Raw genomic sequence first — 16,094 nt, 5'->3', positions numbered from 1 at the left:
GCTCGGTGGCGCATGCGGCACAAAGGTGCCAGGCATTTAGTGAACATGCAGCGTGGACATTAAATCGATCTCAAGGTCCAAGACATTTGATGCTGTAGGCATGCAGTAGAGCCGCATGGATGCCAAGCTGTCGTAGTGGTACTGTAGAGAACAATGGAAGGGTGAATCATGGATAGATGCAGCTATGAGACAATGGACTACAGACGAATAGGTGGTGACAACGGCAGAACAAGCAAGACAGATAACATCCATGTACACGAGTGGATGTAATCAAGGCGCAAAGAGTTCGTGCCAGGGGGTCCCACAGTGGACAAAGAAGCATGTTTAGATGCATCATTCAGGTTCGCCGATCCATCCTTTGTACAAGCCAAGCTGGATTTATCACGCATCCACTGTACATACGCAGTGCTGTACAATTCTATTCTAGGATTTCAGATAAATATAATCCTTGAAATACTACTTGCACTAGAAACATGAACATTACCGTGGACCGAAAAAAGACGGGAAGCATCGCGATTTCAGCTTCTTCCCGCTCCCCGGCACTCTCCCAAACGCCTCACCAGGATTAATTTCCACCGCCGCTCACACAATCAGTCAGCAATCAATATTTGGCGGCACAATCAATATCAATAGCCGCCATCCCGCCGCACATACTGTTTCCCCTTCAGCTGAACCGCAAGTTCACCATTGAGGCAATCTCGCCCTTGGGATTCCCAGCTGAGGCTGCTTGCGCCCCCAACATGCCGCTGCCAAATTTGGTAACCAAGGTCTGGAATCTCTTAATCTGAGAATATTGAATGCAGGTCCGTGTATGCAACTAGGTAACACTTCTCCGATAATATCTCTCTCAATAACTTTCCACCCTGGAAGCGCGCAGGTGAGATTGCAAACCCCTGCCTCAACCTGGGCCCACGTGGTCGGAAGATTGTTATCATGGCTTTTATTGGTGGCGCGCAGGATATTACCATGGCTCTCTCATCTTTTTCCGGCAAAAGAGAAGAATGCCAATTTTGGAATATCACCATCGTGATCCGGCGCTCAGCACAGACAACCAGCACGGTTCAGATATTTCTATGTTACACATACTCCATGCCCCAGCCGAACAGCTGAACAGCTTTGGATGGTGGGAACAGCTGAAAAGAAAGTAAAGAAGAGTCTGGACGCCCGGCTAAAAACAGAAACACGGGAACAATGGTCAATTCCAATCCCGCTCGCTTCCCAATTTAATTCCCGGTGGCAATGGCAGGTCTTGGCTGCGTCAAAAAACCTATATCGCCTACCATCTTCTAGGGTATGTTCATATCAATCAAGTGCGGTAGCATTCATGGGAAACATTCTCGTATCAGCAACCACATTCGAATATATTGGTGGCGAAATAGAAAAGAAAATTTCACTTGCCAATCTCAGCTTCGTTGTTGTCGTGAGTATATGCATACCAAGAAATCATTACTAGTGCAATTTGAGTACATGAACTCGCTAGCATTAAAATAGGCGATCTGTCATTGCACTATCCCTACAGGTTAGATGCAGTCACACATATTTAAATCTCATACCAATAAACTTCAATTCTCTAAGAAGTATTGATGATAATGCTGGACAGCAATACCTAAGTCATTGGCTCAATTTGCATAAACGACGGAGATAAAAACGAGGCCGCCCTGAAAGCGGGAGAGGATTTCCAAACGTTCCAAATAATAGCTGGCAAAAGATTAATTATGACAATAATACCATACTACACTGATCGCTTGATAAACAGCAATGACTGGCGATTTAAAAAGTGGTTAAGATTTCTCAAACTACAAAATACTATACTTTTACGTAGCCTACAGTAATAGGAATTTGGTCGTCGAGACTAATGCTGGACCCGAGGGTGATCTGTGGGATGATGTACTGGACAAGATCCGAGCCAACATAGGGGATATAGAACAAGGCACTGCCAATTTTTAGAGCAAATAAGAATGTGACGGTAATCGGGCTCGGCCTCAACACTCTAGACATGAACGGCGCGCTCCATAATGAGAGCAATACTGTTCGGAGCCGGGTAGGCGACTAGATGTTGGGGTACGCAGCCGACGTAGACAAAACGACCCCAAAAGAATATTTGTAAAGTTTGCCATTGAGGAGCGACCTGACATCAACGGTGATGAAAATGATCTCACTGCATCAGCCAATGTCGTCCAACTTGCGGAAATCGCTGTAATTCTAAGAATTGCCGTAGCCGCGATGTCCTGTTGTAGATATCATGTTGGCAAACATATTACTAGAGATGAACCATAAGGAAACGATGTTAGAAGTGTTCACCAGATCTATCATAGCCATTAGAGTTGCCAGGAACATCAACAGAGTCAAGATCAGTCTTAATCCTTGTGTATACTCGGATACGCATCTTCCTTTTCTTCATTGTTGGGTTTGTGATAATCGAGATCCTCAAACACATTGTTGGTGGCTTGAAGCTGTTGTTTGGTTCAGCACTTTGATCTGTTCTGATGTCTTTTTAGAAGGTGAATCACGAGCTGACATTTGAGTTGAAAGTCGACACTACCCTCGTTTTAGAGCTAGAAGAGCAATATATGTTTTAGTGTGTTATAGCTATGCGGAGCATAAGAATCAAGAGGTATTTGGGCTTGACAGTTCAGAGAACCACGCGAGTTTGTGCACATATGAATTGAACTCGGAGACATTCACAAATGTCCCTTTGTCAGGCTGACAAATGAGTTCCTGCACTCCTTGCATATAGCACAACCTCGGAGTTCATTTGATGTCCATACTATTTGCCCTTGATCAAGGGGAAAGTTCTCCGCCTGTACATACATGTATCAATCACATTGACGGTAGCTCTAACAAAGGATTCCGGAGCCTGGCGGCCGAAAGCAGGGGTTAAGCAACCGAACCATTCAACTGTCAGATCGACTTACCCGCCCGACCCAAACCGTATTGTCCGAGTATCCACTTTCTACAACAGCGAGATGCGTTGGTTGCTTTGAACCAAGAGAATCCTTCTAGTATTGGTAATCTGCTCGGCGCTCGGACTCGCTAAGAATACCGACTTGTCCATCTTGTCTACATCAATTCGTACCATCTAAAACGTCAATCGTTATGATTGTATAAAGGGAAGGGAGAATAGTATATATTCACGTAGATTTCGTTAAGTTTTGCTACAACTTCAATCAAGCAAGGCCCGCCACAATTTCTCATTATTACCTGCCAGCTTACCCATCCTTCAATCAATTGACTTTAACCCCCAAATTTTATACACAATGCCCGAGCATGTGCTAGTAATTGGAGCCACTGGCAACATTGGTGTATCTGCCGTTAAGGGTGCTCTGAACTCTGGGCGTCAGGTCTTGGCCATCGTTCGTAATCAAGCCTCGGCTGAGAAGCTCTACAAACACGTCGGGTCAACCGAGGGCATTAAAGTTATTGAGGCAGATGCCACGTCTGACACTGGAATTAAAAGTGTTGTTGACCAGGTCAAGGCTGGTAAACTACCAGACTTCCAACATGTGTACACATGCGGTTAGTTATTCTCCTTTTGCTATGCAATCTGGACTTTCCGTTTTGCTAATACCGGTTGTCTCGTTTAGTCGGCGGTGAATACACAAATGTTCCTCTGAAAAGCATTACTACTGAGAGGCTTCGTAAAAACATAAACATGTCCTTGGAGGCCAACTTCTGTGAGATCCCCCATTCATTTCGCTTCAAGGTCAATTTTCTAATATACTTGAAACCACAGTTGCGTACCGAGACACCATCGAGTATTTACAAGAGCAAGGCCACCCTGACAGCACATGGACCATCTGCACGGGATCACAAGGCGACATGGCCATCTTTGCGCTGCCAGCCATAACACAAGGTCCTTTATTCTCGATGGCAACGGCGGCTGCCCGCGAGAACGAGAAAACTAATGTGCGCGTGAACGAGGTGTACCTCATGTTCCGTGTCGAAGTTGATGAAGATGCTGCACAGCACGGCGTCACAAGCAGCTCCGAGTTTGCTGCCAACTACGAGGGTATCCTTTCCAACCCGGAGATTCGCAGCTCGCGTGTGCGTGTTGCTTCTCCGGCTGATATCAAGGACCTCAAGTGGGCAAAGAAATTCTAAGACGGTTGTTTTCTATCCATTGGAAAGTCAATAACGTTGAGAGAAGTATTCAAAGTTTCTATACGCTCTAAAGCACCCATGCACCTAGCTAAAGTATCCATCTGAAATAATGTTAAGTTATTATGCATCATATGCAGGAGGTCAGTCCCACCGCGAGAATCCATATCGTGGATTGTGAAGTGGCCCAATTCTCCGTTTACTCATATTGTCGTATTTGTTCGTCAGTCCATTCCAAAAAGGCCTTGGAAGTCCCCAGACCACCTTTGCTCTCTTCCTCAGAGGCCTTTTTCAGATCGCCTCGTACACTCAAAAATCGCCCCCATGGACCAACTATGACTATTAGCTTGTGTAATAATGTTTAGAAAGGACGGATAAACTTACCCCAATCGCCACTACGCTCCATTGTGACAGCTGGCGATAACCCAGCGAACAACTCTGTATAAGCACCATATTTAGGCGGATGCAAGACAAACGCCTTGAGGAACTTTGAAGCAATCGCCCCCTGGGTCCTCCACAGCTCCGAATCGAGATTCCCTGGATTCAAGGCGATACTTACTACCCCTTTATCCTTGAAACGCTTCGCCATTTCAACGGCATGCAGATAATTGCCTGCTTTGCTAAGAGCATAGCTTGTAAAGTCACCCATCTCAGTCCGCTTACCAATCGTTTTCATGTCAACGCCTCCCTTGGGGACGGCCGGCGACTCAGCAGCGGATGAGGCGACCCATATCACGCGTACGGTTCCAGGTTTCTCTGACTTGGCTGTTTCAACGAGGATAGGCGATAGAAGTTTAGTGAAGAAGTAGGTGCCGATATTATTCACTCCTAGTTGAAGCTCGTAGCCTTGCTTTGTAATTGATCCTTTGCCTGGATTCATAACGCCAGCATTGTTGAAAAGAACGTGCAGCTTGGATTCCCTGCCGAGGAACTTCTGGGCTGAGGCTGGAATTGTGGTCAAATCTGCGAGGTCGAGCTGCAAGAATGCCAGCTTGCCACTGGACTGTGGTGAAGATGTTTCAATTTCATTTATGGCAGCTAGGGCCCTTTCTTCTGAGCGAGCGGCGATGTATACGCTGGCATTTTTGGCGTAGAGGATTTTGGCGAGTTCTTTGCCAACACCAGTGTTGGCGCCGGTTATAAGGTACACCTACGATGGTGAGTATGAGCCTATGCCGTGGATGTGAAAGAAGTTTACCTTTCCATGGAGGTCTGATAGTTCTGTTTCGACAAAGGATGGCTTTGGTGGGTAGACCTGCGATACTTGGTCGATCAAGTGGTCAAACATTGTGCCGTGCTTGTTTGTGTCTTTTGATGAGTCTCGTTGGTAATGTAGAATAGATTGCGATTGAAACTCGGGATTGACGTGGGCAGAGTTTGTCTATTTATATGAGTTTGCGGTCATGAGGCTGAATATAAGTCGTCATACATACATTATAGCATGCAGAGTGAAAACATAGCCAAAAGGGGCCATATAGTGGCGAACGCGAATAGTAAACGCGCCAATGGTCCGACGTCATTAGTTCAGCCTGCTGTCGACGGTATTGAATCCTGCCTCGGCAAGGGAGGGATAGAAAAACGGAGACTAAGAAGATTATAAACACACGCGCCTTAAATAATACGCCTACAAATCCTAACTTTAAGCATCTACTACGAAGTACTATCCTATATTTCTCTAGTAACTGCTATTACATCTATATTTCTTTAGTAACTGCTGCTACATTTATATTTATCTAGTAACTGCTACTATCTATATTTCTTTAGTAACTGCTATTATATTTATATTTATCTACTGCTTAGTATTATTTCTATACTACGCCAGTCTAATCTACTAATCAGATGCCTATATTGTTAGATGTATGCACTTATTCATTTTGCGGTCTCGCTTTTTCTGACCTCCGCTTGCTCAGGTTGTGGGTTCCGGCTCATGCAATACCCTTGTCGCGATCGCGCCACATATCGCAAGCGAATGCGAGTGTAGCCACACTAGACGAGATTGCGCTAATCGTAACAAGTCCTCCGAAGGCCGAAATATATGTGCTCTGTTACCTCTTCAGGAACCGGGCGTCGGGTAGTTAAGATTTCCAGGGGACCGGAGACGGGTGGTTGAGAGTCCTTGATATCGTAATTCTTTGTGTCTTTGAGAACAAGGAATCGTAAGGAAATGTAAGACTGAACGCAAAGGGTTAACAAACATCATTCTCCGAGTCCGATAGCCCCATGCCTTACTAGTTCAAGAGCCTATCGGAGAAATTGCACAGCAGCTCGTTTCGTGGATCGCATGGGTTTCTGGAAAGAGTAAACACGTACAAGTTTGCCAGAACTTGACCTCATCGTTCACAAGTTGCAGTCTCTCAACGGCGTCTTCCGCAGTCAAGGTCTCTACCGCAGGTCCTGCAGCCTAAAAATAAGCCGATATGAGTGATAGGTGGAAAATTCGAGACGAGGCATGCCATCTGATGACGACAAGGGCAGGTTCAAGTTATCAGCAGCTGGCAGTGATTAGTTATTCGCAACCGGCTGGACCTTTCTGGCCAGCTGCTCGGCTCTCGCAAAGTCACTCGACAACACCCTGACAAACGGACTCACATTTTCAATCATCGACATGGTACAATGGAATTTCAGGAAAAAAATAACAGAGACAGCTCTCATGAATAGTATCAATCTGCCGTTTCATTAATATTTCCCCAGAGGCCCTGGATGCAGTTACAGGCGTTCTCTATCAAAAGGCTTCAAATCACCGCCTCCCTCCCCAACCCTCCCTAATCATGGTATATGCCCCCCGCTGACTTTGATCTTCACCTCTACCACGTATAGTATTCATTCCGTATTTCGAATTCATCCGCATCTGGCTGCTGCTGACAAGGAATGCAAGGCTCGCTGCTCTGCAAAATCGGCTCTGCCCGCTCAGTCGATGTCCAGAGGTAGAACTGCGTATCCTCGAATTTATCGGCCGTTCTATCCTTTGCGCATCGGGGACATTCAAAGGACCACCCAAGAATAGTGAAGATTTTCTTTTGCTTGTCCCGAGACAGTTGCCGCTCTGTCAATTCCTCCTCGACAATGTCCACGATCTCTGCAAATGGAACGCCCTCCTCTGAACTGAATCTGAGCGACCTGATCGTGTCAAAAAGAGTATAATCCCGACCATCATCCCAAAAAATTGGACTGTCGAGAACGCTGAGAACGTCTCTATCTATGCGTCTTCTGACCAGTCGGGCACGGATAGCTTGTCCCTCTGATGTCGTCGGTTCAGGCATTTTCAAGAGTGTTTAATGATCTTTTGTTGCTAGAAGATTGCTTTATATGTTCGGGTTATGGTATCCGAGTTCTTTGAATGCCATTCTACCATCGACTGTCGGCGTCCATATTCCATGGTTAAATAGTTCTCCAAGGAGCTGCCGTTGTCGATTCACACATAGGCATTTTGCAATGTCCCTGAGGCAGAAATGCTCTGAATTGGAATCTCAGCTTCGTCGCCACATGCCGTGTTACGATTCACACGAGCCGTTCTGTCGTTCGTCAAGCAAAAGCACCCTGGCTTAGCATCTGGGGTTGTTACCACATGTCGTGTCACGATACGCAAAGAGCATACCGAGGCCAGAAAGGTATTGGCCGATGCAGAAAACACCGAACTTGTCAGTAGCCTCGAAACCAGGAAGTGGAGAGAGGATACCTTGGGTCAGAATAAGACCATGAAAGAGGGAGGACGTCCTTTCTTTGTTTGAACGCACTGAGAGACATACAGTCTTTGTTATAGACCTCGCTGAGGATAGTAAATAGGACGTCCCTTCAAACACCTCTTTGTCTTGATCACTCCTGTGTTTGTGATCCAGATCTCTGAGAGACATGCCACAGGACGTGTCTGTGCCACAATGGTATCACCTTTATTTGGCATGTCTGCGCTCTTCGAGTGAATTGCTGAGTACCTCGTAAATAGTCAGTCGACCTCTTGGACCGAATCATGCGAGCTCTCCTTTAGGCTGAGACATGTGAAGACAGATGTCTGCTCTTCTAACAATGGCAAACATCAGTATAATCTCGTAAGAACCACAACATGATTACATAGATCAGAGTCGGTATTATGCTAAAAAACTAGGCCAGCTTGGCTCAATAATTACACGTGCAGCAAATGCCTATGCGAACTTGCGCCCGTCGCAGTCTTCAACAAGATTGTATGTTGGGTAATAATGGCGATCAAAGCAGGCGTTAATGACCACTCCCAATATCGCAATGTCAATTTGAGATGATACTATCTCCTAAACATGCCAAACTAGCTAAAAGACAAATGCTGGCTCGTCCTCCATCGACCTAATTCGCGTATCCATACTTCATTATGGCCAGCACCGCGGAAACGAGGGGACATATCCCTAAACACTCAAAAGAGGATTCCGGCTCTCCTGGCAGCCATGTGAGCTTGGTCAACCCAGGTAGCGCACTGGCAGATGTTGTTGACATATTGAGTGGTGGGAGCGCCAATAGCGCCGCAAATATCCGCCAGCATATCCAAGTCTTCAAGTCTAACGCTGCCAAGGGGGTATTTGGAGACAAAGGTAGAGAGTGTCTCTGGTCCATGACCAACATAGTACTGTCTCTCAAACATCATGCCAGTCTTGCCAACGGCGCAGCGGACGTGGAGGAGTTGTCCGGCGTTGTTGTCGATGACAATGTACATGGCAAAGTGCCTGCTGCCGCTTGCGGGGCACACTTCGACATTGTAGACTCGGCAGATTTGGGAGTCCATCGCGTCGAATGGGGAGAGTGGAATGCTTTTCTTTGGAGAGCGACCGCGTGTGGTAAAATAGAGAGTTGCAAATGCTAGGGGTAAAAGGTAAGCTTTGGCTCCCACAAGGGTAGAGAGAAGGGGGGAGAAGCAGAGGAATTCATACTGATCTTTGCGAGTAAAGGCAGCAGAAATCGTGAATCTCGTCGATTCTTCTCTCTACAGTGGGTGAAAATCGAAAAGATGGCTGGAGACAAGAGACCGGAGCAGACAAAGGCGTTGGGGATTGGTTGATGTAATGGAAATTGCAGGGACCGAAGGATTCTCTCTCGAGAGGTTTGTTCAAGAACGTGTAGAGTGAACGCTTTGCAGGTATCTGGGGGAGAAACCCAAAGTCAAGATGGAGAAGCAGTATGGGGGCTTTATCATTGCCTGACAGGTGCACCAAATCAGCAGGACCGGCACGTCCAAGGCCCGAGGGAGCTGTGAATGGGGAGCTGGGAGTGAAATCACCTCCTTCCTGAGATCAACTGCTATCAGCTGTCCACCGCTCGCTTCTTGGCGCAAGTTTGACGCGGGAAATGTCGAACGCTTTAGGGGGTGGGCACGCACTAAATTGACAATTCTTTCTGATACTGAGGTGAATTGATCTTGACCCGGACCAAAATGCTTCACGCATCTATTGTCGGTCAAGTAAGACAGTGTGGTGCATCTATGATACATATACAAGGCAGCACTGAGACCCCTACTCGGCGTCATAGTGTCTCTCGCGCAATTTCCACGTGGACCGCGAAACAAGGTCGTGCAAATAACGTATCTACGTACTCCAACGTTGAAGATATCTTGCTGAACGCATCATGGTAGGGGTGCCAAATCCACAGAGGGGCCCTGAGTTCAAAGAATTCTACCTCTGTATGCAGATCCTGCTAGAAAATAATGGCGTGCCGATAACAGATCTACGGATGCAAACGCGGGGGATTTACAACTAGCCGGGAAGTCTTGTCACAAGATCCGTCTGACTCTGAATAATCTTTGAACAATAGGATATGTCTCCTTTCTCCTTTGCCATGTTGTCTCCACACCATTGGCAACGATATCGGGTAGTGACACTGGTGGTTGGCGGATTCTCGGGCCGAATGAGCCAACATGGAGTTTAATTTTAGTTCACAGGCGAATGTGTGACATTATTTCTTGTATTTGCCTCTCTGATGCGAATCACTGAGACTAGGTAGTCATTTATTTCCCGCTATTCAGGTGAGTTCCATCCTTTGCCGGCTTAGATCTTCATATGATACCTTTGACTTTGATACGACTGCATCTTGGAAGGCTTCGACAGTTAGCACTTCTTCCCCGCTATGACAACCATGGGTACAATTTGACAGATATCGACGCCACTTCGGTCACTGTCTCAAGAGTCGACTGGTCTGGGCGGTGCCCTGAGATTTCGGTGGATGCGCACATCTTGTTACCCGTTGATGTAAGGGAGTGGCTATTCAAAATCCGAAACAATATTCAGTGTTCCGTGTCTCAAACTGAACTGGTGATAATGCTAGATTAAAGAGGACTATGATTATACTAGGAATCGATAGAAGCAAGATACGACATCAGCAGATACTCAAGATATAGTGCATCTCCTACCAGTAGTATGGAAATAAAAAGCTTTCATCGCACCGTGTTCCGATGCTTGAACTCTGAGTGTGCTGAATAGTAGCCATCCTGGGGGAGTGAATGGGTACTCCTTAATTTAATGATCAACATACTACATGAATTGGCAACCGTAGAGCAAGCAAATCGCTTTGGTTCTACAAGCCAAGGATCCATATGTGCGTTGGTGCATGGTGTAGAAGTTGCAAGTTACAACCCCGTTAGCTTTCCCTGCATGTGGAAATAAGCGAATAATGCAACAAATTCGCGATCAGCTCAACTTGAGCAGTGACGACACACTACAGCGAGCACTAATTCACTGTATTCCTTTCTTCTTACCTTTGGTCTCTATCCTCTTTGTTTCAATCCGCGGCTAGCCGTGCTACCAGAAGAGCGGGATTAGAATGGGAGGCACCCTTTTGGTGAAAGAGAACGAGCAGAGTACATGTAGAGCAGAAATATTGATACCAGAAACAAAAAGGAACGCTGAGTCAATATGTCCTGATCAAATCCACATAGACATCCGTTTCAGTACTACAATTGCTCTATGAACAATGCGGGAAAGGGGGAAAAAAATGATTCAACAGTTTCAGTGGAGCAAGAAAAAATGATCGTCAACTGGAGGCTAGTACAGTTGATGGATTAGATTGATAGAGGAGAGTATTTCACCAATTACACGCTTCACAGTTTCATGTACCAATTACAATTACATTACTAGTACAATAATAGAATCAAAAGCCATAGCTTCAGTAGTTAATGCTAATTTCAACAGCCAAGAAATAGCTCATATTGTTGGATCAAATGAACAGAAACTTTTTCTCGTGATGCTGCCGCTACGGAGAATCTTTGCCGTGACGCATGGGCAGCAAAATTAGTTCAGCTTGATGTTAGTGGAGGACAAGCCAGTACCTCGCCTCAGACCACAAGCAGAGGCGAAACACAAGTACCTCCAAAACTGGACGAAACATTTCCTGGCTGAGCAGCGGCCGATTGCCGGTCCGAAAATTTTCACCCCACCAAGGCTTGACTGATAGATAAGAGAGGGGCAGAATTTCATCACAACTTTTGCTCTGCTTGGGGTGCATCGTCTCCTCCGGTACAAAAGCAAAAGCTCTATTTTTGTCTTATGGCATTGAGTTGTTCTGCTCAGTAAGCAGAAGTCTTCACTATGCCGTACGAGGTTCTTGTTGGAGGCTCGTGCTACACGCCTTCGGATGCCCAGAAGCTGCGCGAGCTCATCAACAAGTCCAGCCCCTCCAAGGTCAAGGACATCCAGGGCCAATGGATCTACTATGTGAACCTGCAGGTGTCGTCTCACGATACTCTGGAGCAGGTTGAGGAGCTGCTGCAGGATGTTCGCGGCTGGGGGCTTGGTTCCGAGGGTCCCGGAAACGCCCTGACGATATACGCAACGCCTCGCTACATTTCGCCATGGAGCTCCAAGGCCACCAGCATTGCCCACGTCTGTGGCCTGAGGGAGCGAGTCTTGCGCATTGAGCGAGGCCGTCGCATCTCTATCCAGTTTGAGGAGCCCTTGTCCGAGGGCCAGGATGCCACGTTCCGCGATGTGCTCTACGACCGCATGACGGAGCTGTGGACTGCTGAGCCGCCGTCTTTGGTGCAGATGTTCGAGTCCAAGGCACCTTCTTCTCTGGTTGCTGTCGACATTTTCGCGGACAAGGAGGACCCTCTTCGAATTCTCAGGGAGTACAATGTCAAGAAGGGCCTCAGTCTTGACGAATCCGAGATGCAGTACCTCGTTGACGTGTTCACCAAACTTGGGCGCCCGCCCCATGATGTGGAGCTCTTCATGTTTGCCCAGGTCAACTCAGAGTATGAGTGTATCCTTGTTTAACTCTCGAGTGGGATGCTCACATTTGTATCCAGACACTGCCGACACAAAGTCTTCAACTCGGCGTGGACCATTGATGGCGTCCCTCAGGACAAGAGTCTTTTTGAGATGATCAAGACGACCCACAAGACCACGCCTGACTTTACTGTCTCAGCTTACAGCGATAATGCGGCGGTCCTTGAAGGCGACAACGCCAACGTTTGGGCTCCTGATTATTCTACTGGCTCCTGGAAGCTCACTCCAGAAGTCGTCCACATTCTCACCAAGGTTGAGGTAAGGCTGCTGACTGTCGATTGACTCTTTTGGCCTGTTGGTTGCTGACTCGGTTTAACAGACTCACAACCACCCCACTGCCATCTCGTAGGTTTTCCAAACAGAGTTTCCTATTTGCTAGGGGATGAGATTTGCATCCTCTGCTTGTCATCTATGATTACAGCACACGGGAAATTTGACATCTATCTTGATTTTGGAGTATTTCATGATCTAGAAAACTGACTCTGTTGCCACTAGGCCCTTCCCCGGCGCAGCTACCGGTTCAGGTGGAGAGATTCGAGATGAAGGTGCCGTTGGACGAGGTTCTACGACAAAGGCTGGCTTGAGCGGCTTCTGGGTCTCAGACCTGCTCATCCCCGACAACCACGCCCCTTGGGAGAGTGACATTGGCCGACCTCGCCACTATGCTAGCAGTCTCGACATTATGCTCGAGGCACCTATTGGTAGTGCCCGGTTCAACAACGAATTCGGACGTCCGGCTCTTGCAGGTGTTTTTAGAACTCTCCTGACACCCGAGGAATCCAAGGAAGACTCCGACGTCTCAAGCGTTGCCAACTGGCGCGGCTACCACAAGCCTATTATGATTGCTGGTGGTCTCGGATCTGTACGACCTCAGCACGCCCTCAAAGAGGAGCGATATGTCCAGGAAGGTGCCCACGTTATTGTCCTCGGAGGTCCTGCGATGCTCATCGGTCTCGGCGGCGGTGCTGCCTCCAGCAGTGCCGGTGGAGAGCAAAGCGCCGATCTCGACTTTGACAGTGTTCAGCGCGGTAATCCTGAGGTAAGCTTGAATGACGCTGTATGATTTCTAAATTGCGTGGCATCTAGCTAACTATACCACAGATGGAACGACGCGCTCAAATGGTTATCAACACTTGCACTGCCTTGGGTGAACACAACCCGATTGCCATGATTCACGATGTTGGTGCTGGTGGATTGTCCAATGCCCTCCCCGAGTGTGAGTACCTGAACATCAATTACATGTTTAATGCAGCTCTAACGGTCACTAGTGGTCAAGGACGCTGGATTCGGAGGAAATTTTGAGCTTCGCCAGGTGGAAAGCATGGACCGAAGCATGAGCCCATTGGAGATTTGGTGCAACGAAGCCCAAGAGCGATACGTTCTCCTGATCAACGCCGACAGCATGAACCGTTTCACAAGCATCTGCCGCAGAGAACGATGCGGATTTTCAGACGTCGGAACCGTTATTTCCAAGAACGAGCACGGAGCTACCAGCCTGATCCTCACAGACAGAGAGTCCAAGGAGTACCCCCGGCCCATCGATCTCCCCATGGACGCCCTTTTCCCTCCCAAGCGCTTGCTTCAGCGGGATGTTGCTTCCAAGAAGCCCACTCTGCTCCCATTCAACGCCTTTTCCAGCCTCCAGAAGGCATATGGAGAACTCAGCGGAGCTGAACTTTTCAAGAAGGCCGTTGAGCGTGTTTTCTTGATGCCATCAGTTGGTTCCAAGTCATTCTTGATTACCATTGGCGATCGAAGCGTCGGTGGTCTCACCGTGCGTGATCAGATGGTTGGACCATGGCAGACACCGGTTGCCGACGTTGCGGTAACAGCTACGTCGTTCCATATCGGTACCAAGCAGAAGACGGGTGAGGCCATGGCTATGGGTGAGAAACCTACTCTCGCCATGATTGACCCAGCAGCCTCTGCCAGAATGGCCATCGCCGAAAGTTTGATGAACATCGGTGCCGCTGATGTCACAGAAGATCTGCGTCGCGTCAAGCTTTCTGCCAACTGGATGGCCGCCGTGAACCACGCTGGTGAGGGAGCAGCATTGTATGAAGCCGTCCGAGCGGCCATGGAGATGTGCACCAGGCTCCGAGTCAGTATCCCCGTCGGCAAGGACTCGACATCGATGAAGGCATCATGGAAGAATGAGGAGGACTCAAAGAACGTCACGGCACCAGTTTCTGTCGTCATTTCTGCCTTCTCGGCAGTTCGTGATATTCGCAGCACTTGGACTCCCCAGCTCCGTCGCGTCGAGGACGTGGGCGAGACTAGTCTCATGTTCGTCGACCTTGCAGAGGGACGAAGAGCCATGGGCGGTTCCGCACTCGCTCAGTCTCTTGGTGCCGTTGGCGACAAGGCACCCGACATGAAGAACTTTGACCTCATCACAGACTACTTTGATGCCTTGTCCCAGCTTCACCGAAGCGGCGTTGTCCTGGCTTACCACGACAGATCTGACGGTGGTCTCATCACCACCGTTGCTGAGATGATGTTCGCTGGCCGCTGTGGCGTTGACATGATGCTGGATGGCATTTCCAAGTCGGGCAAGCCCGAGGATATCATCGATGCCATGTTCAACGAAGAGCTTGGTGCTGTGTTCCAGATCCGCACCGAGGATGAGATCAACTTCAAGCGATGCTTCGCTACCTGCGGACCTCCACCCGGCCTGATTCGCAAGTTTGGTGTTGTCCGATCGACCTCGAAGCAGAGCCTAAACATTCGCCACGCAGGCATGACCTTTGCCACCCTGGACCGAACCGAGATGCAGCAGTGGTGGTCCAAGACGTCGTACGAGATGCAAAAGATCCGAGACAACTCTGCCTGTGCCGAGTCCGAGTTTGGTACCATTTCCGATTCTGCGGACCCGGGCATCACCTATAAGCTGTCATATTCGCCTGCTGAAAACATTCTCCCCATCACCTCGTCCATCACTGGCTTCTTTGGAAGAATCCCTCGTGTTGCCATTCTCAGAGAACAGGGTGTCAACGGCCACGCCGAACTGGCTTATGCCTTCAAGGCTGCCGGCTTCGAGCCCATTGATGTCCACATGACGGATGTCCTTGACGGACGCTCTCTCGCCGACTTCACCGGTCTGGCTTGCCCCGGAGGCTTCTCGTACGGTGACGTGCTCGGCGCCGGCCAGGGCTGGGCCAAGTCGATCCTCATGCACGACAACACGCGCAGGGAATTCTCCGCCTTCTTCAAGCGCCCGGACACCTTTGCGCTCGGCGTGTGCAACGGCTGCCAGATGCTCACCCGCATCAAGGAGCTCATCCCCGGCGCGCAGGACTGGCCCAACTTTGTCGACAACACCAGCCAGCAGTTCGAGGCCCGCTACAGCATGGTCAAGGTGCAGGTCGACAAGTCCAAGCCCTCCATCTTCTTCCACGGCATGAACGGCTCCGAGCTCCCCATCGTCGTGTCCCACGGCGAGGGCCGCGCCAAGTTCGGCTCGCCAAACTCTCTGCAGACGCTCACCGAGTCCGGCATGGTGCCGCTGCGGTACGTCGACAACCGTGGTAACGTCACGGAGCAGTACCCGTATAACCCCAACGGCAGCCCGATGGGTGTCGCCGGTGTGGCCAGTCCCGATGGTCGTGTTGTTGCCATGATGCCTCATCCTGAACGTACCATCATGGCTGACATTACGAGCTACGCTCCTCCTGAGGATATCGAAGAATGGGGCGAATTCGGTCCCTGGCTGAGAATGTTCCGCAGTGCCCGCAGATGGGTCGGCTAGAATGCTGCGAATAA

General features: G+C 48.8%; 5 protein-coding genes across 5 annotated transcripts; 2 read left to right on the top strand and 3 right to left on the bottom strand.

Annotated features, from left to right (window-relative positions):
- Positions 1-3,257: 3,257 nt before the first annotated feature.
- T069G_04644 (short chain dehydrogenase domain-containing protein) lies at positions 3,258-4,101 on the top strand (the record flags this gene model as incomplete). Its single annotated transcript, XM_056171854.1, has 3 exons — positions 3,258-3,516; positions 3,585-3,674; positions 3,734-4,101. 3 exons carry the CDS (start codon positions 3,258-3,260, stop codon positions 4,099-4,101), a joined length of 717 nt encoding a protein of 238 aa, XP_056028712.1.
- A 196-nt stretch (positions 4,102-4,297) lies between these two features.
- T069G_04643 (short chain dehydrogenase domain-containing protein) lies at positions 4,298-5,386 on the bottom strand (the record flags this gene model as incomplete). The annotated part of the gene is made up of 3 exons (XM_056171853.1): positions 4,298-4,431; positions 4,483-5,248; positions 5,297-5,386. The coding sequence occupies 3 exons, from the start codon at positions 5,384-5,386 to the stop codon at positions 4,298-4,300; spliced, it is 990 nt and encodes a 329-aa protein (XP_056028711.1).
- A 1,516-nt stretch (positions 5,387-6,902) lies between these two features.
- Positions 6,903-7,358, bottom strand: T069G_04642 (uncharacterized protein; the record flags this gene model as incomplete). The annotated part of the gene is made up of 1 exon (XM_056171852.1): positions 6,903-7,358. The coding sequence occupies one exon, from the start codon at positions 7,356-7,358 to the stop codon at positions 6,903-6,905; it is 456 nt and encodes a 151-aa protein (XP_056028710.1).
- A 1,118-nt stretch (positions 7,359-8,476) lies between these two features.
- On the bottom strand, positions 8,477-8,842 carry T069G_04641 (uncharacterized protein; the record flags this gene model as incomplete). Its single annotated transcript, XM_056171851.1, has 1 exon — positions 8,477-8,842. The coding sequence occupies one exon, from the start codon at positions 8,840-8,842 to the stop codon at positions 8,477-8,479; it is 366 nt and encodes a 121-aa protein (XP_056028709.1).
- Positions 8,843-11,633: 2,791 nt separating this feature from the next.
- T069G_04640 (cobB/CobQ-like glutamine amidotransferase domain-containing protein) lies at positions 11,634-16,080 on the top strand (the record flags this gene model as incomplete). The annotated part of the gene is made up of 7 exons (XM_056171850.1): positions 11,634-12,298; positions 12,353-12,590; positions 12,652-12,677; positions 12,828-13,371; positions 13,434-13,548; positions 13,601-13,980; positions 14,020-16,080. The coding sequence occupies 7 exons, from the start codon at positions 11,634-11,636 to the stop codon at positions 16,078-16,080; spliced, it is 4,029 nt and encodes a 1,342-aa protein (XP_056028708.1).
- Between the last annotated feature and the right edge of the window lie 14 nt (positions 16,081-16,094).

This window comes from Trichoderma breve, chromosome 3 (genome assembly GCF_028502605.1).
Source record: "Trichoderma breve strain T069 chromosome 3, whole genome shotgun sequence".
Taxonomy (NCBI): domain Eukaryota; kingdom Fungi; phylum Ascomycota; class Sordariomycetes; order Hypocreales; family Hypocreaceae; genus Trichoderma; species Trichoderma breve.
The sequence above is the reverse complement of the archived record's forward strand: the minus strand, read 5'-3'. Positions and strand labels throughout refer to the sequence as shown.